This window comes from Muscardinus avellanarius (genome assembly GCF_963383645.1).
Source record: "Muscardinus avellanarius genome assembly, chromosome: 2".
NCBI classification, from domain to species: Eukaryota; Metazoa; Chordata; class Mammalia; order Rodentia; family Gliridae; genus Muscardinus; species Muscardinus avellanarius.
Genome location: NC_137787.1, coordinates 187,389,731 through 187,416,132, shown reverse-complemented (window position 1 = coordinate 187,416,132; position 26,402 = coordinate 187,389,731). Strand labels below are relative to the sequence as shown.

Here is a 26,402-nt window from a genome sequence, read left to right as displayed (position 1 = left end):
TAATATTTAGTGTTCAGCTGGACAAACAGCCAACTTTTAGCTGACCAAGGTCAACCTTGGCTGACAGCTTCGTGACAGAGAAAAGGATTTTATTGTTCTGCTTAAGTATAAAGACTTGTTTTTATTATCATTTAATACTGCCCTTATTAGCAATCAATACAGGCTCAATCCCCATCCATCCCAAATCCCAGGTTTACAGCTACCATTCCAGACTGAGGTGTATTTTCCTCCCGCCTAAAGGATGGACAATGTCCCAGCACTTTCTGAGCGGGCTGGACTTGGGCATCTCCTGGAAGCATCCCTCCTCCGGGCCCGGGTCTGAGAAGCCCATGGACCACCACGCAGCTGGAGGCGGTGTCGAGCACCGGGCACCGTCGGCCCTCGGGGGCTCCCAGACGGCGCCCCCCGCACGCGCGCATGCGCGGCCGTAACCGCCGCCCGGCCGGAAGTGGGCGTCTGCGGCGTGGCAGTGGCGGCGGCGAGGGCTGCGCCGTTTGGCTCCCGCTTCCCTCCGCATGGCGCTGGCCAAGGCCTCCCCGGCGCTGGGGCTGTCCCCCGCGCTGTGGCTCCTGCTCCTGGGCGCCCTCCGGGCCTCGGCGTCCAAGGCGGTGACGGTTCACTTGGCCGCCAAGTGGCCCGAGACGCCGCTGCTGCTGGAGGCCAGGTGGGTGGGCGCGGGCGCGAGCGAGGGCGCGGGCGGGAGACCCCGGGACCCGCCCCGTCCCCGAGCCCCAGCCGAGCCTCGCGGGGAGAGCTTTGCCCAAGCAAGGCTCTTAAAACTTCTCTAACATCACTCCGCGGCGCACGCCTGTGAGCTCAGTACTTGGGAGGGTGAGACGGGAGGATCGCAGGTTCGAGGCCAGCCTCAGCAGCTCAGCGAGGCCCTTTGCGACCTAGCGAGACCCCGTTTCCAAATCATCATCATCATCATCGGACTGAGCCGGGCGTGGTGATGCACACTTGTAATCCCAGCATTTGGGAGGCAGAGACAGGAGGATCGGGGTTCAAGGACAGCCTCAGTGAGGCCCTTTGCAACTCAAGACCCTGCTTCAAAATAAAGAATGAAAAATAGGTTTCGGGGTGTAGCTCGGAGGTAGAATGTCCCTGGGTTCCGTCCCTGGTACCGCAAAATAAATAAATAAACAAATAAATAAATAAATATAAAAATAATAATAAAATTTGGACTGGGATGTACCTCAGAGGTAGAATATCCTTGCTTCAATCTGCAGGCCCACAAAAAGAAAACAAAAATCTCTGCCTACGTTCAATTCATGTGGATTTTATTAACGTTTCCAAAAGAACGCACCACTCCAGACTGAAGTGTAGTGGGCAGTACTGGAAGCACCTAGTTTCATCATCATTGGATCATTTTGTCTGGTCCTAGGCTTGCTGTGGGAAAGGCAGCTTCTCGGGAGTGTATTTTGCATGTCTCTTCCACTGGAATTAGTTGAGGAGGTATCATTTCCTCTGCAGAAATAAAACTTGTACCGACCGAATTTGGCCCCCTAGTATTCCAGGAAGCAGAAGTAGAAAGTTATTCTCTTAGCCAATTACTTTAGTCCGTTCACCAAAGCAACAGCATGCGCTCCTAAAAAGGCGTCATCACCCCGCATTATATTGCATTTATTTGATGCTGAAACACTATTTATTGAATAAATGACTCTACCTTAAAATATAACCCCTTTCACTATCTTTTCCTCAGTTTCAGAGCTTGCCTGGACCTGATCCCACACTTAGTACCAACCCCTTCCAACCTTAGGCTTCTACTTGTTTTGTCAGTTTCTACTGACAGAACTCCTGAAGGTCCTTCACAATCCAGCTGTGCTCCGATTTGCCAGCCTCATGACTTGTGATGGGTTGAACGTTGGCACCAACAAAAATATGTCCACATCCTCAACCTCCTAGCCTGTGAATGGCACTTAACTGGAACAAAAGGTCTTTGCAAATGTAATTGAGGGTCTTAGGTCTTCCTGGTTTATCTGGGTGAGTCCCAAATCCAATGTCATTGTCAAAGACAAGAAAAGACTTAGGGAGAAGACCAGGTGAAGATGGAGTCCCAGAGTAGAGTTAAGCAGCTCTCAGCAAGGAACACCTGAAACCACCACTCTGGAAGAGGCAAGGAAGGAGTCTCCCCTGGAGCATTCCGGGGAGTACGGTCCTGTCAGCATCTTGATTTTGGACTTCAGGCCCCAGGATACTGATAGAATAAGTTTCTGTTGTTTTAAACGACTAAGTTTTTTTGGTACTTTGTTACAGTAGCTCTAGGAAAGTATAAAGATTGAGGTACCAAAAAGTCGGATGTGGCTGTAATAAATACCTAAAAATGTAAAAGTAGCTGTGGAATTGGGCAGAGGCTAGAATATTAATAAAGTGGTTTAAAAGCCTTTGTTACCATTTTCTAAAATATGGACAATAAGGGTAGCTCTGGTGAGGACTCAGGAAAGAGTAAGGAGTGTGGTAGAACTAGCTGATGTGTGATGTCATCTTGGAGAATATCTTGAACAGGATATTGGTAAAAATAGGAATACTGAGGGCAGTCTGGCCAGAGCTCAGAGGAAATGAGACATGTTATTTGAAACTGGAAGAAAACTGGTCCTTGTTATAGAGTTGCAAAATACTGTCTAACCTGGGGTCTGCAGGTCATGGGACGCTCGTGGGATGGGAGTTGAAACGTGATAAGCTTGGATAGTGAACTGAGAAGATTCCGGAGCAAAATGGTGAAGGTTTCCCCTTCCTGCCCGTAATACAGTGAGAGAAGAGAGACAGGGAACATTTAAGGGAAAATGAGCCAACGCTTGATGATTTGGGAGTTTCTCAGACTTTCCATATTATAAAAAATGTTGAAATTTGGAAATTTACCTTGTGTAGAAATGTGTGCTCTAAAGAGAAGGCCAAAGGTGTCGCTTGACAACATTTTGGTGACTTGGTAGATATGTAATTCATGGATCTTCTCAACCAGTTGAGCTGAAGCCTGGCATAGAGATGGGAATACTGGGAGACTTGCTAAACTGCAGTGACGTGTGAGGGAATGGATGGGAGCACTGTCTTAGGGTGGTTACTTTCAGAGATCATACTTTTATCTGTGGCTGCACAGTACAAGTTGAGCATCCAAAATTTAAGTGCTCCACAGTCCAAAATTGGAGTGCTCATGTGACCATAAGTGGAAAACACCATACCTGACCTCATGTGACAAGTTGAGATCAACACAAAGGTTCATAAAAGTATTGTACAAAGTTACCTTTAGGTTATGTGAATATAAAACATGAATTAAGTTTGTATTTAAACTTGGATCTTCCTTCCACTTTTATATATGCAAATATTCAAAAATCTGGAAAAAACTAAAATATTCAACCTGTATATGAGTATATTTTTGGCTGTTTGAACAAACCAATGGAGCATAAATTATTAGTACTCAATTTAAGGTTTTGAGCTTCTTCAGGTCATGTCTTGTTTAGTGGTTCCTATTGTTTACTTTTAGATTTAGTTATTTCTTTTTGGTCATGGGTTGAGTTGGACATCTTAATGGCACTAGTTGTTTTGAAGTTAATTACTCTAAAATGCGGTTCTTGTCACATTCATGTTGATGAGTTAGTATTCCTCACCTCTTTTCTTCCAACTAGTGGCCATCCCATATAAGAATTAGTCACTCTGCATGTGTCTTGGATGTCCTTAATATTTTGTATTTATATTAAATATTTAATTAAGATTTACCAAGGCTAGAGAGAAAGATAAGGTGGGCAATAACAAAGGATCTATAATATTTGTTTGATGGCTATTTCCTTTCTAGTTTATTTGATTGTCTTTCACTTTGTTCTATACAGGATTAAATAATCTTTCATTAATTTTATTTCTAAAAGATTTTAGCTGGGTGTGGTAGTACACACTTGTAATCCCAGCATTTGGGAGGCTGAAACAGGAGGATCCCAGTTCAAGGACAGCCTCAGCTACTTAGGCCCTTTGCAACTCAGTGAGACCTGTTTCAAAATAAAAAATAAAAATTAGGGCTGAGAGTGTAGCTTGGAGGTAGAATGCCTCCCCCATTCCACCCCCAGTACCTCAATAAATAAATAAATAAATAATAAATAATTTTCAATGGCTTTGGTGGTTTTTTTGTAAAACACTGAAAAAATGAAATCATTTTTAGACTTTAAGGCCAAAGATCTAATACAAATCCTATTTTTATTATGGTCTTTTTTGTTTTAAATAATAAAAAAGGTTTATGCAAATAAGTAGTTAGTAATAGAAAATAGCTTTTATGTAGTGTTTATAGTCTGTACATATAGATTGCCTGTTTTTTATTAATAAAAGCTAGCTATACATACATACACATATTACTATTTCTCTTTACAATATGCTCTCTTCTTTGCCATTATATTTCTCAGTGGCATTTCATATGGAGAGAGAAAATAAATTATCCATTTTTTAGTTGTAAGTAATAAGAAAAAGCCAAAATTAATTTTTTATGCAGTCATTTCCTGGCATGATTATATGTGTATAGTTGAGAATGACACCTCAGGTAAGAGTCATCAATTCATTTTCTTTTGGTGTTACAATAAGTGGAAATTATTACTTTGAATTAGTTTTGTTTTTGTCTTAAATATGATTTTGTTCTAAAGTGTATTTTATAGTATTTATATTTTATTCTCATCTGTTAACGATTACTTTGTTTAATAGTGAATTTATGGCAGAAGAAAGTAATGAAAAATTTTGGCAGTTTTTGGAAACTGTACAAGAATTAGCAACTTATAAGAAAACAGGTAGGTGAATGCAAATTTTAACTTATAAAATGTGTATTTTGTGCACACATTAGATACACTTATTATTTTTAATAGTAATGACTAAGTGTGAATGCATCCATTTCCAAAAACATAAGGCTTTAATACTTTATTTTAGGAAACTCATATTATTAATAATGTTTGGATGTTGCATTATATTCAAGAAGAAATCAGAATTGATATCCCTTTCTTTTACCTACATTTCTTTGAAATACTGTCCATGAACCTGGATCTTCCTGTCTCAGCCTCCCAGGTACTGAGATTACAAGTGTGCACCGCCACGCTTGGCTAAAGTTCACTCTGGAGGTTGTGCATTGTGTGGGTTTGAACACGTACATACTGACCTGTCATACTGCACTTCAATTGCCATGGTATTTTTGCTTTTAAAACACTTAAAGAGTCGCCGGGCGTGGTGGCGCACGCTTGTAATCCCCGCGCTTGGAAGGTGGAGACAGGAGGATCGCGCAGGTTCGAAGCCAGCCATGCTGGCTTAAGAGACCCTGTTTCCAAATAAAATATAAAATAGGTCTGGGAATGTAGCCCGGAGGTAGAAAAAAAAACACTTAAAGAGACTTTAATCAGATAACCAATATGTTTTCATTTCACTGTAAAATACTTAGCAATTCCTACTATTTGTGTGTGTGTGTGTGTGTATGAGAGTGTGTGTATGTGTATAGACAGATATATCTGAAAACATCTTTCTCATAGGGAAGGTCAAAAGATTAAAGATATTTAAGTTAGGTTTTTAGCAGCAGAAGCTAAAGGTTAATTATTCACACACTGTGATTAGTTTGATTTTATTCCTGAGTATAAATTAAAGATATAACAGTTTACAATATTCTAGGTGTTCATTTATTAAAGTCTTTGTGGTTCAAGCTGCCTTGAAGTTCAACAGTTTTATGATTGAATAAGATTTGAAAAATAAAGAGATCAAACATGCACTTAATGATAATTTTAAACTGAAATATTTCCAAAAACATGTAATTTTCCCCTTCAAAAAAGTTTTACTGAAAAGCTTTATTATTTAGTAGTCATTGTTGTAGTCATGAGATAATCTAAGCACTTCTGGTAATACAAAGATGAATATTTTCTCAAAACTTCTTTACTAAATTTGTTTTTGGGACATTCATCCTAGAGAAACGTTTTAAATACTTGGTAACTTGTAATTTTTTTAGCTTGTCAAATCTCCATGAAACCCACCAAATACTATTTACTAAATAATAATTCTAGTTGGTAGTGAGAAAACTTTATATGTTAGGAAATTAAGATCTCTTAAATATTGCATTACCTGTTTTTAAACAATTTTATGTGGTTTAGCCAGAATTATGTATTTACTGATGCCTTAAAACTCAAAAAGCGGGATATTAGAAAACCTGTGTAGAAACGGCAACCAAGATTTAACTGACACTAAAGTCCCTGTTTATTTTCGCTTCTCTATATGCTTAGCATTTAAGAGTATAATTCTCAGAGTCCCTGAAGATTTTAATGGTTTCTACATAAGTGTAATTATTTGTATATTTTAGTTGAAAAGGTTTTCAGAAAATGTTACGACTTTCTCAGTTACTTGTACCCGGGAACCATATTTGGAATAGGAGGATGATGATTGTGGTTTTGATATGTCACATGCTTGCGGCAAGTCCAGTGGAGCTATCCGGTAAACTGACACATGAGCAACAGATTTAAGTAAAAAAATAAAATCCCTAAGAATTCTTTTAGCTTATATTAGTGAGGAATCAGCTTATTTTAATTTCTACTTTTCTTTTTTTTGCATTTCTGTTAGAGGCATACTTTTTTACATAGCATACATTTGTAGTCTTCTGTTTTAACCCCTTGATTTAGTCTTTTTTTCTATAATTAAGTATATTTAGAATTCCCCCTCATACTTGTGGTACAGTTTCTAGAGCTTTTGTGTGTGTGTGTGTGTGTGTGTGTGTGTGTGTGTGTGTGTGTGTGAGAGGAGAGAGAGAGAGAGAGAGAGAGAGAGAGAGGGAGGGAGGGAGGGAGGAGGAAGAAGAAGGAGGAGGAGGAGGAGGAGGAGGAGATGATGATGATGACGATGATGATGATACTGGGCATTGAACCCAGGGACGTTCTACCTTAGAGCTACACCCCAGCCCTGTTTTTTATTCTTTTTATTTTGAAACAGGGTCTCACTAAGTAGCTGAGGCTGTCCACGAACCGGAATCTTCCTATCTCTACCTCCCAAATACTGGGATTACAAACATGTACCACCATGCCTGGCTTTATTCTTTATTTTTTGAAACAAGAGTTTCACTGAATTGCAAAGTGCCCCACTAAGTAGTTGAGGCTGTGTACGAACCCAGATCTTCCCGTCTCAGCCTCCCAAGTGCTGGGATTACAAGAGTGCAGTACCCCGCCCAGCTTTAACTTCATTTCTTATTTGAAAACAGAGTCTCACTGCTGGCTTGATGAGAATCTCCCTACTTCCTAAGGCTGGCCTCAAACCTGTGATCCTCCTGTTTTGGCCTCCCAAGTACTGGGATTACAAGCATGTAACACCACGCCCAGCTTGAACTCTTTATCTTTTTAGTTTTTTCTTGCATTCTTCCAGACCTGCTTTCATATCCTCCTCCCTTTTGTTATCTCATATCTTCATGTTTTGTCAAGAACTGTGAAGGGGCTGAGATTTTTACTCAGAAGCTAAAATCTTAGGTTGTCATAGTTTCAAGGCTTAGACAGAAGGCTTGAGATGCTTGGGTCTGAGTTGAAAGACTTCATAACTGACCATGGGAAGTCTCCCAAGTGGGCCCTAGGTCCTTGCGTCAGCCGGGACACATTGCAATAAACTCTTGAGACTTTTCACTGTAGTCTTTGAAAGGTTCTAAGGTTGGCAGGATAGACTGGAGGAGGAATTCCGTGATAAGGTGCCACCAAGACATTGTTGGGGAAATGTCTTTGAACTTACTTCTCAGTTCCTGACCTATAATCCCCTTTTTCTTCTCATTAACAGGCAACAAAATGGAAGACCACTTATTGTCTGATTGACCACAGAGTTTTATCACTATATCCACTATCATTTCTCAAGAACTGTGTGTGTGTGTGTGTGTGTGTGTGTGTGTGTGTGTGTGTGTGTGTGTGTGTAGTACTGGGGATTAAAGCTCTACCAGTGGTCTAAATCCCCAACCTTTTTACTTTGGGACAAAATCTTGCTAAGTTACTGATGCTGACCTCAAAGTTAGTACCTTCTTGTCTCATCTTCCCGAGTACTGAAATTACAGGCATGTGTCACTAGGTTTGGCCTCAAATCCTACCAAATTGATCCATGATATCTAGTCTTTTATTCTCCAGAAATCCATGTATATGTCAACATTCCAGTTTTGTTTTCAAATCTGTCAAGTACTATGAAGGGTCTGAGATTTTACCTTACTTTTAAAGTTAACAGTGTTGTCATGGATGCTGGCAGAGACACAAGACTCCTGGATCAGAGGCAAAAACTGTAACTTAGAGAGAAAGCAACAGTGTCCACAGATTTGCAATGCTTTTCTGAGCCTCAGGTCTCACAGGGCAACTGGAAGATGAGATCACTCTGAGTAAGCTGTGGTGACAGCAAAACCTGAGTGTTAAAGGCCCAGCAGTTTTGGAGCAAGTAGTAAACATTGTCTTAATCAGCAAGCAGTCTAGTCTCCTGCCACCTCCAGTATCTCCTCCCTGCCAGAGCATCCTTTTTTTTTTTTCTCCTTTGGGAAAGAGATTATCTGATGTTATCATTTGAGTTCAACCACATCCTTTTGTCATCCCTTGTCTTACCTGATCCATAGGGAACTGCTTTGTGTTAGTGTGTGTGTGTGTGTGTGTGTGTGTGTGTGTGTGTACATACAAATATGTATTCATTATATATATATATATATATATATATATATATATATATAATTTCTATTAGTTGATAATCTAGCACCAAAATGTAGAGGAGGAGTAAAGTGCCCAGGGGCCAGCCCATGGATGCCCATACCAGGGGACTGCTGTGTTGTTCCCTTATACCTGTCTGGTGGTAGGATGGCACTGCAGGCTTCTGTCACAATGGCAGCAGTGCAGATAATGATTGTACCTGGGGAAGTGTAGACAAAAGAAAAAGACACGGATAGAAATTTTTTTCTCTGCTTATCCCCATTAATGCCACCAGGCCCTCTCCAACTTTAAGGTGCCACTGTTTTCTGCCTTCCCCCTTGCAAGTGATATCTGTATCCCTGGAAGGGTTGCAGAGTTTTCAGGCTGAATTCCGGTAGTTATCCTTCTTTGTGTCTGTGGGATCTCTGGAGATGGGTTCAGAGGAGAGAAGCAGCTAAGGTTCGTTTATTCCAATTCCATAAAAGATGACACTCTCTCTTGCAGGAGTGATTCAAATCCTGTCTCTTGAAGCATTATGGACAAATTGCACTAAGCTGTCTGCTCCAGAGCTCAGTAGAATTCATTCATACAGCTACTGAAATTTATTGATATTTATGTTATACTTTAACTTGTTTTTTATTCTTAACGTTCTCTTAAATTGTAGATTGAACCTTAGCTATACCTCCAGCCCTATTTTATTTTTATTTTGAAACAAGATCTCACTAGAATGATGGAAGTTGTAATGCTTGTTGAGGCTGTACTTGAACCTGTGATCTTCCTGTCTCTGCCTCCCAAGTACTAGGATTACAGGAGTGCACCACAATGCCCAGCTCCAATTAAGGTCTAATGGCAAGATTCACAGCCTTATTTTGTATAGATTGCTTGGACATCCCTGAAAGATTCAAAATAGAGTTAATAATAGAATAAAGGAAGCTGGGCTTGATGGATTACACACTTGTAATCCTAGCATTTGGGAGGCTGAGACTGGAGGGGCCAGGCAGCCTCAGCTACTTAGTGAGGCCCTTTGTAGCTCAGTGAGACCCTGCTTCAAAGTAAAGATTTAAAAAATAAGGCTAGGGGTGTAGCTCAGAGGTAGAATGCCCCTGGGTTCCATCCCCAGTACCGCACACACACACAAAAACAATAAAGGACTTGATTTTTTTCTATTATTGTTCATAACTGAACTTGTATAACTATCTCACACTGAGTTAGATTTACAGTGAGGGATGTTTTACTGCATTGGATATAAAATATTAACACCTTTTTTTTCTTTGTATAGAATCAGATTATTCTTATTACAACTTAATCCTGAAGAAAGCTGGACAGTTCTTAGACAATTTACACATCAATCTCTTAAAGTTCGCTTTCTCTATAAGAGCATACTCTCCAACTATTGAGATGTTTCAACAGGTGTGTAAAAATACCCAGATCCTATTTGACAAGCATGTTACCAATGTGCATGGAGCTGTTCAATGTGAACTCTGATTCAAAATGATCTACAAACTGAAGATATTTGGTTCCATACCCTGTTACTGACTGCATTACCATTGTTTCATTGACTATTCTTGACTTCATAAGCACCTTTGTTGTGCTTTAGAATAAGGAAATTATGGGACCACATCACTGAAATGAACTATAATGGAAACTTTAATAGAATTTTTCAATAACTTTGAAACATTTTTCCTAGGATAAAGTTGGCTTTATTAAAATATTTCTTAGATTCTACCTATATATGGATGTCTTTTACTTTAATTAGATGAATAACTTAATAGTAGTTGATGAGTTATTTTAATCAAAGTAATGTATGAGTTTTTTAAAATCATATTGTAATTATCAACTACTGTAGCTAAATATCATCTTTGAAATCTTAGATTGCTGCTGATGAGTCACCACCAGATGGTTGTAATGCTTTTGTGGTTATCCATCAGAGGCACACCTGTAAAATTAATGAGATTAAAAAGCTGCTGAAGAAGGCTACTTCAAGGTAAAGTAATAATAGCCAATAGTTAAAATGTGGTTTGTAAAAAGAATTGAAATAGCAGAAACTTTAATATTCAAGAATGTAATGTACATTGAAACACTTTATATATTTGAAAATGTTTTGATTAGCTTTTGATTTGGGGATATAAATTATATCGAAATACCATACCATATATGAAATATATATGATTTATCAAGTAACTTATTGAGGTAAGCATGCAAATTATGAATTTATTCAGACTTTATTTAAGTATAAACTAAATGCTTGAAGAATAACAATTTAAATATATACATTAAATTGCTTTTTTTTTTAATGTGATACTAAGGGTGGGACCCAGGGTCTTTCCTACCTCCGGGATATACTCCCAGACCTTTTTTATACTTTATTTGGAAACAGGGTCTCCCGAAGTTGCTGAGAGCCTTACTAAATAGCTGAGGCTGGCTTCGAACCCGTGCGATCCTCCTATCTCAGCCTCCCAAGCGCTGGGATTACAAGCATGCATGACCATGCCCAGCAAATTGCTTTTTTATAATATATTACTCAACTCTTACTATTTGCAAATATTAACAATGATAAATGAAAAATTACTAATGAATTCAGAAGCATTCTACCTCTGAGCTACACCTCCGGTCCTACTTTATTTTTTTATTTTAAAATAGGGCCTCAGTTGCTGAAGCTGGCCTTGAACCTGCTATCCTGCCTCAGCTTCTCAACTACTAGGATTATAGGCATGAATCACTACACCTGGCTATTAGTGAATTTTTAGTAATACCTAGTAGTGTGTGTTTTATTGCCTAATTATTTATACTTTAAGAAACAATAAGTCGGGCATGGTGGTGCACGCTTGTAATCCCCGCGCTTGGGAGGCAGAGACAGGAGGATTGCGCAGGTTCGAAGCCAGCCGCGCGCGCTGGCTTAGGAGACCCTGTTTCCAAATAAAAAAGTATAAAAAAAAAATAGGTCTGGGAGTGTAGCCCGGAGGTAGAAGGGCTTCCAGGATTTTCTAAATTTTGAAGCAGCTCTTTATATATTAAACAGAAATATATATATACATATATAGTAATTCATATTAATACTCTAATTTGTTGCAAGTTTTTTCTAGTATTTTTGGTATTTCATATTGATATTAGTATACAGAAGACTTTTAATATAGTCAATTTTTTCTGTGACTTTTATATTTTTATACTTACAATTTTTTCAAACCTGATTGAGAGGTTTTTGTTAATATTTTCTAGTAATTTTCATAGTTTTTTATTATTCTAAACTTATAATAGATCTGTAGTGTATTTTCATCAAAAGAAGACAAGCATCCAATCAGGTTTCCCCCTAAAATAGCCTATTTTATCCATTGGATTGATATTAGGGTCTATTTCATAGCTGTTTTCCCTTACGTATTTCTCTTTCTCTCTCTCTCTCTCTCTCTCTCTCTCTCTCTCTCTCTCTCTCTCTCTCTCTCTCTCTCTCTCCCTCTCTCTCTCTCTCTCCCTCCCTCTCTCTTTCCCTCTCTCTCTCTCCCTCCCTCCCTCCATCCCTCCCTCGGCTTAATCCATTAACCTATTCTAGGCAAATGCTCTACCACTGAGCCATCCCAGCTTTTTTTTTTAAGACAAGTTCCTGCTAAGTTAATGGTGCTGTTGATTGTCCTGGTTTAGTGTCCTCAGTAGCCGGGATTATAGGGATGCGGTCATCTTGGTGTATTATTTTTTGATTTTTTATATTTTGATTAGTGCATTGTAATTGTGCATCATAGCGAGATTCAGTGGTAAAAACCTACGTGCACTTATCACTTGATATATTTCCCTCCCACATCCCAGCACCCCACCTGCTTCTGTCTCCTTTCTTTCTGTACATGTTAGTGAGACAGTAGTGATATGTTCATATGTGGACAAACTATTATTTGAACTATTTCTGTTCACATAGCCAAATTATGGAAACAACCTGATATTTATTTTTTATAATATATTTCATTATCTGACAGGGTAATTTCTGCTTCATTCCTGCTTTTATTTTCCTTCCAAATTTCTTAGCACCTCACTTGCTTGTGTTGATGTTTTCAAATTACAGTAGAATTCTTCCCCTTACTCCCAAAAAAGTCCTGGCAGGGATCAGTATGAATCATGTTAAGCCTACTGATTAAATTAGGAAGAATTTAAATCTTTTATTATAATTGAATCTTTTATCAGATAATGGTGTGTCTCTACTTGTACCATCTTTTAAAACTTATATAAATAATTGCTTTATTATATTAGTTTTTCTGTCTATTAAGATTAATACAAAGTTTTTTCATATTGGACATTATTGATATATTGTGATAAATATATTTAATATATAAGGGAACATACTTCTAAAGGAAACTACTCATTAATGGTGTGGAATTATCTTAAATTGCACATAAAGGTTACCTTTGTTCTCATGCTTGTTTTTACTAAATGATATATTTTTATAAATATGATATTTTTGTAATATATGATATATGCTTAACATATATTTAAATTAATGGGCATCTTTAATTTTTATATCCATCATTCTAGCTTTATATAGTAAATTAGGCAACAAGTTATTCTAAACAAATTGACAGCATAAGGGTTATTTATCTGTTTATAGTATTAATATCACTGTAAAATTCTTAGTACTAGAATATTTTTTTCTTTACCTGTTGCAGTATTTTAAGGGAAATTTTAGTAATATTTAAAATTTATTAGCTGGGCATGGTGGCGCATACTTGTAATCTCAGCATTTGGGAGGCTGAGACAGGAGGAATGCAGTTTGCAGAGGTCCTCTGCAACTCAATGAGACCCTGTTTCAAACTAAAGAATAAAAAATAGAGTTGGGGTTGTAGCTCAGAGGTAGAATTCTCCTGGGTTCCATCCCCAATATCACAAAAATAAATAAATAAATAAATAAATAAATTAATTAATTTATCTGATTTCTGGTTTTATAACTTTTTGGTAGAAACTAACATACATTGACATTATGTTAAAAAAAAAAAAACCACTGAGGCATTGTAAGAGGCAGTTTTGCCATGGTTTTGCGAATCTTTGCATGTGTTTTCTTTTTTTTTTTTTAATGGGTCTAGGGATGGAACCCAGGAACATTCAACCTCTGAGCTACAACCCCGCCCTAGTTTTTATTCTTTTTTTAACAATTTTTTATTGAACATATATAGTATACATTTAAACTATATTTGGCGCCCTCTCCCCCCCGCCCCCGTTTTCCCTTCCCCCCCTCCCACCAATGGTTGTCCAGGTTAACCATGTCATATTCATAATTTTACACATATTCAGATGTAGACCCTCATTAATCAAGATAAGCCTTCCTCCTCTCCTATCTTTCCATTCAAACTTTGCTGGTATTTCCCCTCCATTATCTGGAGTCCCACTGGTATCCTCTGTGTTTCCTAGTTTGGGCATATTAGAGGAAACATATGTACCTTCTCCTTATGTGCTTGGCTGATCTCACTTAACATAATGTTCTCCAGGGCTTTCCATCTTCTTGCAAATGATAAAATTTTGTTCTTTATGGCTGAATAGAATTCCATTGTGTGTATTTCCCAAAGTTTTGCTATCCATTCATCTGTTGATGGAGATCTGGGTTGGTTCCATATTTTGGCTATTACAAATTGTGCTGCTCTGAACATAGGTATGCATATGTTGCTGTATTTCTCTGAATTCAACCCCTTTGGAAAGATACCCAGGAGTGGTATAGCTGGATCATATGGTGGATCTATTCCCACCTTTCTTAGGAATCTCCACACAGATCTCCATAGTGGCTGAACTAGTTTGCATTCCCACCAACAGTGTAAGAGAGTTCCTCTTTCCCCACATCCTCGCCAGCATTTGTTGTTGTTTGATTTCTTTATACTTGCTTTATTTTGAAATAGGGTCTCACTAAGTTGCAGAGGTCTTCACTAAGTAGCTGAGGCTGGCCACGAACCACAATCCTCCTGTCTCAGCCTCTTGAATGCTGGGATTATAAGCATGTGCCACCATGCCCGGCTCTTTGCATGTGTTTTCTTGATGTAACCAGCAAAAAATGCAAGGCCTGGACAAATCTTTACCTGGGTAATTTCTCAGGGTTGTCTTTGCAGCAAGCAGCCATGAGGAATGAGGTTGTATTGTTCTTCTGGGGATGGGTAGCAGACTAGTTTACCTCTTGTTGTAAAGTGGTGCTTCCTCAAGTCCAGTGTTCCTCAGCTGAAATGTACACTCACGTTTGTGAGGTATGTGGTATTTGTCTAGGTCCATATTTTTGTCACTCTGTATGGATCTTGATGGGTGAAAATACGCTTATATAAATCTTGTTATATCAGATCAATATAAAGTCCTTTGTCATTGACCCAAGGAGTCTCATGTTTCTGCCAGAATCCATGAAATGATACAGGGCTAACTTACTTATTTGTAAATTGGACTTTTATAGTTCTTGGCAATTTTGGAGACAAGGGTGGGATGTTAATAGACACATGGTTTTCTGGGAGAGGAAGGGCAAGGGCCCCTTAGGTTAGACAGAAGACAGTCTACACTTAAATTTTGTTACCACTGCCCACCTCTCTCCGCCAGTGCTCTTGGTGGACTACAGCAGTCTTCTGATAGCTATGCGACAGCCCGAGACACATTTTATGATCCACGTTCTTTAAGAAGAGGTGTTTAGCTAGGCACCACAGGTGTTCAGGTGTTCATTGTGGCACACATTTGTAATCCCAGCATTTGGGAGGCTAGGACAGGAGGATCATAGTTTTAGGACAGCCTCAGCTACTTAGTGAGGCCCTTTGCAACTCAGTGAGACCCTGTTTCAAAAAGATAAAGAATAAAAGTAGGGCTGGGTGTGTAGTTCAGGTAAAATGCCCCTGGATTCCATCCCCAGCACTGAAAGAAAGAAAGAAAGAAAGAAAGAAAGAAAGAAAGAAAGAAAGAAAGAAAGAAAGAAAGAAAACGTGTCCAAACTTGACTGAGTGTACATTACTTTGGCTATAATATCTTAATATATAATTGGTATTGGTATTTTTACATGCTTACCTGTGAATGATCATGAGTTCTAGAGGGAGGTTCTTTTTCAGGAACTGTTACATGGACTGTCCACTCTGGGTAGTTCAGCAGAAATAGCTAAGAATCCCAAAAGGAGAGAGGACAATCACAACTTTAATTAGTATACTTAATATCTTCTTAATATCTTAATACCATCCAGAGAAGTTGTTTCCACATACAACAGTGCCACCTGCCTGAATCAGCTAACAACTACACCCCTTTTTAAACAACTTTTAAGCTGCTACTCTGCTCCTATTGAAACTGAACACCTGACCTATGGAAGCCTGATGACACTTTTATCTGACGTTACATTTGGCAAAGGTCAACTAGAATTCACTGACAACAAGGTATAATACACTTAACAAGCCTATCCTTTGTTATTTGGAAATGTGTCTTGTATGTTCAAGAGCACAGCTGCCTGGCCCTAGCATGTTCTTGAGTGTGCATAAAAAGTACTAGCAACTCCTTTAGGGGAAATCAGATGTCCCATTCTGCTACCTAAAGTCAAGTTGCTGGCCTCATGAGGCCCTCAGTTAACAGTGTTTTCCCTAAATACTTGAACTAAGTTATTGATATGGTCAGCAAAGTTAAAGGTTGGTGGTGTCTGTGGGCTGAGGCTACTACCTTTAAACCAAGCACCAGTTGAGTAAAATAAAAACCAGAGGTGGCTACTCCATTTATTGGTCAAAGTTCAAGTCAGTCCTCTCCCCTGACCAATCTCTGACCCCTTGCATAAATTTATTACATTTATACTGACTTTCAGGGTGTCATCTCCTGTGTGGTTGACCTCTGGAAAAATATAGACTGGCAGATTAAAGGCACCGCTCTTTTGGGCTTCACTCTGTAAAAATAAATTGCAGTTGTCAGTGGGAAAGTGTGGCTTACACCTATTGATGCACACAGTGTGGGCCCATTTTCTGACTAGTCTGAATGGAGGTGAGCTGCTTATTAAAAGTACAGCAACCACGCCGGGCGTGGTGGCGCACGCTTGTAATCCCCGCGCTTGGGAGGCAGAGACAGGAGGATCGCGCAGGTTCGAAGCCAGCCGCGCGCGCTGGCTTAGGAGACCCTGTTTCCAAATGAAAATGTAAAAATAGGTCTGGGAGTGTAGCCCGGAGGTAGAAGGGCTTCCAGGAACCCCAGTACCACCAAAAAAAAAAAAAAAAGTACAGCAACCAGATTAGTGCTCTTGCTACCTGAATCCACCATAATGGACCGGCAACACCGTAAAGGTCTATGTTTCAGGAATAGAAGCCACCACAGCATACCAGACTTGTGGCTTCTGCCTAGAGATGGTTTTGCCCTGTGGTGAAGGAAACCATAGAGTGTGGAGCTGTGCCCACTTCTAGCACACTGTCAGACCCTTGCCCCTCTTCTTGGTGCTAACATTGGTGTCAATTTCATTTGATATTTTTTTAGATTCTACTTTCACTACCTAAGTCTAGTAAGCTAACTCTGACCATTTCACTGTGGCCTTTGAAACTAAGCTGACATTATGGCACCCCTTAGCATCTACAGTCTGACAGGTGTGCATGTGATCCCTCTAAGCCACCAACATTATGTTGGCAGTCAGTCTTTAGGGAACATTCCCTGTTGTCTGCCACTACAAACATCTGACTGTGGCACTAGGATGTCCTCCTCAAAGATTTGACTCTGCACTCTCACCTCCTTTGGATCCATGTACTTTTAGTTTGGTAGTTTGATCCCTGAATGTGGCCATCCTCAGATTTAATTCATCTCTTGACCACCTCCTATGGAGTGATCAGATTGGAAAAGGTGAGGGGCGTCAGGTGTGGTGGTGCATGTTTGTAATCCCCACACTTAGGAGGCTGAGACAGGAGGACCGCACAGGTTTGAAGCCAGCCTCAGCTACTTAGTGAGGCTCTCAGCAACTTAGTGAGACCCTGTTTCCAAATAAAATATAAAATAGGTCTCGGAGTTTAAGCCTGGAGGTAGAAAGCCTCTGGGTTCCATCCCCAGTACCACCAAAAGAAAAAAGAAAAAGAAAAAGAAAGAAAGAAAGAAAGAAGAGAAAGAAAGAGAGAGAGAGAGACAGACAGACAGACAGAGAGAGAGATAGATAGATGAGGGGTTATGTAGATCTGTTTTGAAAATTCAGGGTTCTACCTGGACTGTACCTCTTTCTTTTACCCAACCCCAGCCTCAGATCAGCCTGGTAAGTATGTTGGTTTACCATTCACATGGTCAACAGCCAAAAGGGGCTTAATTAAGGGATTTGAACTTTAGTTTTAGTCCAGCTCCCTAAATTGTTCTGTTGCCAATACATAGGTCCAGGTCTGAAGCAACATGTTTTGTCTTAGGGCTAAATACTTGTTTTTTGAGAAAGTAGACACAGAAAGTCTGCACTGAGGATGAAAAGTGCATTTTGGCCCATCTATTGCTCCTGATAAATATTTTCAGTAACAGCAAAGTTTAGCAGGTTGGTTTAAACTCTTGTGAAGATTATGATGGGTGACTTCCAGGAAGATGGCGACCCAGGGAAACAGCACATGACAGTCCTGCTGACACCCGATCTCCATTGCCTTAAAAACAGTGTTCTACAAAGCCAGAAAATACTGTTAGTAGAGGAATAAAATGATTGGTACAAAGCAAGGGGAAAGTAAAATTAGAAGACCAATCAGAGCAGAAAAGAAACTCGCCTGCTTTGGAACAGCAAGCGCCATAACAGCACCATCTTGCCTCACTGCACCCGACTCCAGAGACGAACAAAAAAACAACCAAGGACCTGAAGTCAGAAGCCACAGATTAACAGAGCTGTAAACCATCAGTCTTCCTGTGCAAACACTGGTTACAACTTCCAGCAGTGGCAGCCAAGCTCCTCACGCCCTCCAGGGATCCAGAGCTGTGCTCAACACCAGAAAAGAAACCCACTCACCTTGCAGCCGCAAGCACCCACAGCAGTGCCATCTTACCTCACTGCACCCGACACCAGGGAGGATCAGGAAAACAACCAACCTGAAGTAAAGCAGCCAGAGATCATCTGAATTGTAAGTCATTAATTCCTCCTGCGCAAACACTGGCTACAATTTGCAGCAGTGGCGACTGAGCTTACCACTCCCTGCAGAGATCCAGAGTGGTGCTCAACAACACTGTAAGTGAAGCTGTGGTCCCTGTGGGAGAACGTCCAGCATAGTGCCCCCAGGGACTTGCACAACCCCATAAAGTCCCTGGGTCTGAGACTTTACGGTTCAAGCCAGAGAAGGTGGGAATAGAATCTGCTGTTTGACGTAGCAGAGGCTCAGACAGACTCATGCTCTAATCAGTGGAAAGTGTGGAAGGAGACCTACGCTTAACACTAGACCCAACTAGTAGTATCTTCGGGATCACCATAGACCACCCATTCGTGGTGAATGGGAAGAAGTCAGACCAGCCCAACCCTAGCTGTGGAGAACAGAGACTCTTACATTGAGTTTGGTCTAAGAGGCATATGCCACCTGCGGAGGCAGGGAGAGACCAAGACTTCAGATCTGTGGGAAGCATGGAGGGTGACCTATGTTTATCACTAGATCCAGTCCCATTGATACCAGCCATCTGCATAGACTTAAAAAGACTCAGAGAAGCAGGCTTGCAGCAGGAAAGGTGCCAGCGGCACTTGTTATCTGCACGGAGAGAAACTGCAGAGGCATATTCATTTATTTGTAGAGTTGTATTAATTTGTTGTTGGGGTAGTTTTAGTTTTTAGTTCTTTTTTTGTGTGTGAGTGTGTATACCTGTTTTTTTTAACCCTCTTCTGAAATCCTGTCTTAAGCTTCTTATATATACTTACTCTTTTCTATTTTCTTTCTTTTTTCTTTCTTTTTCTCTCTTCTTATCTCTTCCTTATCTTATATTAAGTCCACTTCATATCACTATACCAGAAACTACATTGGTTTCTAGACTACTACTACATTTTCATTATCTCTAATCTCTAATATATACTACCTTACCAAACTCATACTATCATTCTATTCAGTTCTATATGAGGCTTTACCCTATTCTTGCATTTACAACTTTACTTCCCTCCTCACTCAACCTTCACTGTTGAATACAGCTTGCCCTTGGATGTACAAGCTGACACATAGAGACTGAGAGAAACCTATCAAAAGCAACAGATACAAACTTCTGAAATTATGAGAAGAAGGAATAACAAGGAAGCAATGAGCTCCCACACCACCACAGTAACAGAGCCTGACAACACAAAATTGCAGGGATCTCCAGAAGGTCAAATCAGGAATGTAACTGTAGAGATAATACAAGACTTCCAAAAAGAATTTAGAAAGAGTCTGAAAAAAAAATAAATAAACGCAAGCATTGAAGTGAAGACATCAATTCAAACTGTAAACAATCAATTAGACCACATGAAGAATAGAATCTTGCTCCTAGAAGATGATCACTCCAAAATGAACACATACTATATAACTTAGAAAAAAGAAACAATAGACAGCATGAAATGGACATTGAAGAAATATGGGCCCATTTTAAAAGAGCTAACCTAAGAATAATTGGCATAGAGGAGGGAAAAGAAGGTGAAACCAAAGGGATCAACAATCTTCAAAGAACTAATAGCATAAAATTTTTCAAACATAAAGCAAGATGTCAATATACAGGTACAAGAAACTTATAGAACTCCTTTTAGACAAGATCAGACAAACAGAAGCTGAAGGAATTTATGTCTTCAAACGAGCACTAGAGAAAATACTCAGAGATGTTAACTGAAAGAAGAAATAAGTTATACATGCAGAAACCAGAGAAACAAGAATTTCCATCCAGCAAACAACTAAGCAAAGAAGAACAAACACGACCTCAAACAGAAGTTAAATCTCAATATGTTAGGAATTAAAAGTCATCTCTCAATAAACACACTGAACGTAAATGGCCTCAACTCCCCAATAAAAAGACATAAAGTGGCAAAATGGATTAAAAACCAGAACCTATCTATCTGCTGCTTCCAAGAAACACACCTTACAAGTAAAGATAGTAATAAACTTAAGGTAAAGGTCTGGAGCAAAGCAATCCATGCCATCTGAATTCAGAGACAAGCAGGAGTAGCAACTATGATATCAGACAAGTTAGGCTTCAAGCTCAAGCTTATTAGAAGAGACAAAGCAGGTCATTTATTACTGGTAAAAGGAACAGTCCAGTAAGAGGAAATTTAAGTCCCAGACATAGGTGCAGCTACTTTCATAAAACAAACTCTTTGTGACATTAAGTCACACAAAAATCCCAATATAATAATACTGGGAGACTCAGCACCCCTCTCACACCATTAGATCATTCTTCTAGAAAAAAGGTCAGTAAAGATGCCTCAGACCTAATACATACCATCAAACAAATGGACCTATTAGACACATATAGAATATTCCACCCAACTACAGCAGAGTTCACACTTTTCTCAGCTGCTCAAGGAACCTTCTCCAAAATAGATCACATCCTGGGCCACAAAGTGAGCACTGGCAAATTGAAAAAATGTGATATACTTCCCTGTGTCTTTTCAGACCATAATGGAATAAAATTAGAAATCAACTATAAGAAGACCCAGAGAACCCACATAAAGATATGGAGACTGAACACCACACTGATGAATGAAGAATGGGTCATAGAAAAAGTAAGGGGTGAAATCAAGAAATGTCTAGGAAAAAATGAAAATAGAGATAACATATCAAAACCTCTGGGACACTTTGAAGGCAGTATTAAGAAGAAAATTTATAAGCACTGAGTGCTCACATAAGAAGAACAGAAAATCACTAAAGAACCTAATGACACACCTCTTAAGCCCTTGAAAAATAGGAACAATCTAACCCCAAAGCTAGGAGAAGACAGTAAATTATTAAAATCAGAGCAGAAATCAATGAAGTAGAGAATAAAAAAAATATAGAGAATATCAACAAAACCAAAAGCTGTTTTCTCAAGAAAATTAACAAGATAGATAAACCACTAGCCAACCTACTCAAAAAAGGGAGAGAGAGAGAGCACCAACCCAAATTACAAGATAAGTGATGAAAAAGGACTTATCACTACTGACAATGTAGAAATCCAGAGGATCATCAGAAACTACTTTGAAAAACTATACTCCAACAAAATAAAAAATCTGGAGGAAATTGACAACTTTCTAGATAAATACAACCTGCCTAAACTGAGTCAAGAAGTACTCCAGCTTTGGCCTTACCCTGCTCCTTGGATTTCTGATAGTAATGGCCTTAATTAAATGCTGGAGAGACAAATTCAATATATCTAGTCTTGATGGAATGGCATATTTGTAAAGATTTGAGTTCAACCAATAATTTTTTATGCCAAGGGGTAGATTGTTAGGAGCTACAGTCTACTATAACCCCTGAGTGTCTGATGGGCATGCTTACCTGTTCTTCCCCAACCACTTCACAGGGTTGTTTCAGCACATGACTGAGGAATAAAGAATCTGGTACAGTACCTGGCAAATAATAAGTCAAAGTCTATTCATGACGATAGGGTTAAACCATAAGATTCTTCTGTTTCTTGGACTCTCCTTAAGGATTTCATTAGTAGTTGTTTGAACTAAGTACTTACAATCTTTATACTAAGTATTGTGCCTTTGCAATTATTTTTAATTTTTGGAACCTGTTTTGGGTAAATATGAGCTATGATGAAAAATTAGATTATTCCAAGTAAATATAAATTATTTCATTGAAAATCATGTTGCCATTATAAGTTACTGCTTAAAGATAATTAACCTTATTGGGAAAAAAGTGTGTGTGTGTGTGTGTGTGTGTGTGTGTGTGTGTGTGTGTACTGGGGATTGGAATCCAGGTACATTTTACCACTGAGTTATAGCCCCATCCTTACTTTATTTTTTATTTTGAAACAGGGTCTTACTAAGTTGCTGAGGGCCTCACTAAGTTGGTGAGACTGGCTATGAACCTTTGATTTTTCTGTCTCATCCTCCCCAAGTACTAGACTTATAAGTGTGTGCCATCATGCCTGGCTTAAAAAACTTGTAACTATACAATTTTGGATTAATCGAATTTTCTCTTTTATCTATCTTTAAAAGAAGTTTATGTGCATGGAGTTTCACAGGAAATTTAAGTTCCTTTTTCTGATTATTCTTATTATGAATTATTGGATAAGCAGAAATTATGAAATATCAAAATATATGTCTCTTAGGCCATTGAGTTTAAAAGTTTGTACTCTGTTTTCATTTTAGGACCAGGCCTTATCTACTTAAAGGAGATCATAAATTTTCTACAGCCGATGAGAATTTACCAGTGGTTATTCTCTATGCAGAAATAGGTACCAGAGCGTTTGTTGAATTTCACAAAGTATTGTCTGGAAAAGCTCAAAGTGGTAAAATTGTATATGTTCTTCGCCATTATATTCAGGTACGTGCTTATTTTTCCAATACTATTTTGGCTATAGAAAAATTATTTTTATGATAATTTTCTTACTTGATTTACATAATTTTCTCCAAGTAGTTAACTCAGATTTTTAAATATAATATAACAAGCATGTACATTTTTATGGAAAAAAATGTATTAGGATTCTGTGTGGTTTTGGAGTATCGTCATTATAATTTTTATATATCTGGCACAGGTGTAAAACTTAGATTTTTTTTTTTTTTTTTTGGTGGTACTGAAACCCTTCTACCTCTGTGCTATACTCCCAGACCCATTTTTATACTTTTATTTATTTATTTATTTTTTGGAAACAGGGTCTCTTAAGCCAGCACGGCTGGCTTCGAACCTGTGCGATCCTCCTGTCTTTGCCTCCCAAGTACGGGGATTAGGGGATTACAAGTGTGCACCACCATGCCTGGCTTAAAACTTAGATTTTAAAACATACTTTAATAATATATGTAATAGTTGCTTAAAACTCAAACATTCAGTTATTCTTAATAAAAATGTATTACAGTAAAGAGATTTGATTTACTTGATAGCATTAGGTCAAATTGCTAAGCCTAGTGTAGGAATACTCTGAATTCTTTTTTGAGAGATGACTTATCAAGATTCCTAGTCACATGTTTTATTGTCTCACACTTCCCCATACTCTTATTGCTATGATAACTCCATTACATTATTCTGTTTTTATAACATCTATACTGTTAACTCACATTTATAACATCCCCTCTTCACCTAAAATATAATAGCCATTAATAGCCATTAGAGGGAAAACTGTGTGTGTGTGTGTGTGTGTGTGTGTGTGTGTGTGTGTATTTTCAACATGGAAAGAGTACTTTAATTTGCACTTCCCAACTTATTAGTGATTTATACATTAATATTTAATAAAAAAGAGCACTCCAGATATACTTGTAAATTGCCTGTCCATCCCCTTTGTCTAATATTCGAATCTGTGTATTTGGGGGAGGGAGTACTGGCTATAGAGCCCAGGGACATTCTACGTCTGAGCTGTACTCCTAGCCCTCTTTTGTTTTTTATTTGTAAATGATCTTGCTAAGTTGTTAAGAGCCTTGCTCAGTTGCTAAGGCTGGCTGTTAATGTGTGATCCTCTTGTCTCAGCCTCCAAGAACTGGGATACAGGCAGGGACCATCATGCCCAGCTATTATTGTCTTTAAAAATCGTTGATGTGTGGGTTCTTTTCTTATTCTGAATACTAATTTTTCCTATTTTGGGGTAAGTTATTGCCATTTAGTGGGAGTGAAAAAGTCAGTAAATTTTCTTGAGTGTGTGTTGGCAAAGTAGAATATAGATATCTACATAATCCACAGTTTGTCTATAAAGTGAAATATAAATAGAAAGTGTGGGTGTGTTGGATTTGTATAATTTGTAAATATTTACATATCTAAATCTTTAATTTTATTAATATTTGGATGTCTCTGTTCCAGGCACTGTTCACATAGCAGTGAATAAGAAAATAGGAATAGGAATTGGGTAAGGGCTAATTGGGTGATGTGTGCATGTATGCCTAAACCATCTTGTACTCCATTAAGATGTATGACTACAAGCTGGGCATAGTGGCGCATGCCTGTAATCTCAGCATTTGGGAGGCTGAGACAGGAGGGTCGCAGTTTGAGGACAGCCTCAGCTACTTAGGTCCTTTGCAACCCAGTGAGCCTTTGTTTCAAAATAAAGAATAAGAAGTAGGGTTAAGGGGTGTAGCTTGGAGGTAGAATGCCCCTGGGTTCCATCCCTAATACTGCAAAAAAAAAAAAAAGAAAGAAAAGAAAGAAAAAGAAAGAAAGAAAGAAAGAGAAAAGATGTATGACTATAATGCACCAGTAAAATTTTTTTTAATTTCTTATTTTCAGAGAACTTCCATTATAGTGGAGGAGGTATAAAACATTTACAAGTATATTTATGTTAGATGGAAATGAATATGTTTCAAAAAAACAAATACTAAAAAAAAAGAATCAAGAGTGATGGGGCTAGAATGTGCATATAAAACATGTAGTTTGAGTCTCTTAAACCAACAGTTCTCAATCTTTTCCTAAGCGAGTTTTTCAGGATATAAATATATTTTTATCAATAACAGTAGCACATCAAGGCTGTGATTCTTTACTGAGATGAGAGACAAATTAGAATAGAATGGGAATGGGAGACCTATTTATATTTAACTCATTTAAATTTCCCCCAGGTGATTCTAGTATGTATCGTAGGTGGTATACCCATCTTTTGAGAATCTATCTCAAGTTATTCTTTGGAAAAATGTGAACATAAATGACTCCATAAATATATTTCTGTGAAGTTATATTAACCAGCCTTTCAGTACTTTTTGTGTATGTTTGCTCACACTGAAATGGGAATTAAACCCAGGGGCACTCTACCTTTGATCTGTACCCACGACTCATTTTTTATTTTAAAATAGTGTCTCCCTAAATTACCTTATGCTGTCCTTGAACCTGTGATCCTTCTGTCTTAGCCTCCAAGTACTGGGATTATAGGCCTGCACCACCAAGCACCTAGCTATTCGAGTACTTTGTAGCATCAAATTATAGCATGTACATCTAGTCAACATGTAATTCCAACAAAAATAGACTTTTTATGTTACCTTTTGAGCAAATGCCTTTTTGTGGGAGAAATGAGAAATAGAAAAATGAAAGATATTTTTTTTAGCTGTTGATTTGGCCTTGAGCATTTTGGTTTGCAAATCCATACTTATTAAACCACAGTTCAAATTTTATATTAATATACTTCAAATGAGGAAAGTAAATATGAATTTAATACTTTTTTATTTGTTGCTGGGGCACTAATAATTTTCCAGAACCAAAATAGAAATTGATTATGTGGAATTGCATTACATTTATGAACTATGACAGGATACCTGGCTTCATAACAGATATGCTAAGCCACTGGCTGATTGTTTCTTGAGTAGATATTCCAATGTATTTTTAAATTGAGCTGTAAGAAATTGAACACTCTTTAAAAGATTATCAGCTTGTCAGATTACTATAATTATAAATAACCTAGTTTCCACATGTTATCTTTCAATCACAGCATGTGCCTGAAGTAATAGCAAATTAAGATTTAGTGTGGGCAGCAATGTTAAATACTTCGTCTGCACATCTGATGCTGATACTTATATGTTCTTATTTTGGAAATAGAACAGATTATGGGACAATCACTCTATGTTCTTAAAGCTGGGTAAAAAGTTTAGGGAAGAAAGAAGAGCAATAACAGGAGTAAGGTTTCTGCTCTTTCCAGTCTCTACCCTACACCTTCCTCCGTTGTGTTTAGAATTGCAAAGCCAAATCAAGCAGATGCTTAGCATCTTTTAAGAGTTTAACCTAGTGTTCAGCTAGATTTCCTTGCTTCTGAAATAATAGGCCAGATGATAACGGTTGGAGCACTGCG

At 38.5% G+C, this 26,402-nt stretch overlaps 1 protein-coding gene across 1 annotated transcript in view; it reads left to right on the top strand.

Moving 5' to 3' along the window:
• Nucleotides 1-515: 515 nt before the first annotated feature.
• UGGT2 (UDP-glucose glycoprotein glucosyltransferase 2) overlaps nt 516-26,402 on the top strand; it is a gene marked incomplete at both ends in the record, with an annotated part of 131,674 nt that continues 105,787 nt past the window's right edge. Inside the window, 5 exons of the mRNA XM_080689494.1 lie at nt 516-664; nt 4,675-4,757; nt 9,901-10,031; nt 10,493-10,605; nt 22,801-22,975. Coding sequence (XP_080545620.1) covers nt 516-664; nt 4,675-4,757; nt 9,901-10,031; nt 10,493-10,605; nt 22,801-22,975 — 651 coding nt within the window. The remainder of the gene's footprint in view (nt 665-4,674; nt 4,758-9,900; nt 10,032-10,492; nt 10,606-22,800; nt 22,976-26,402) is intronic.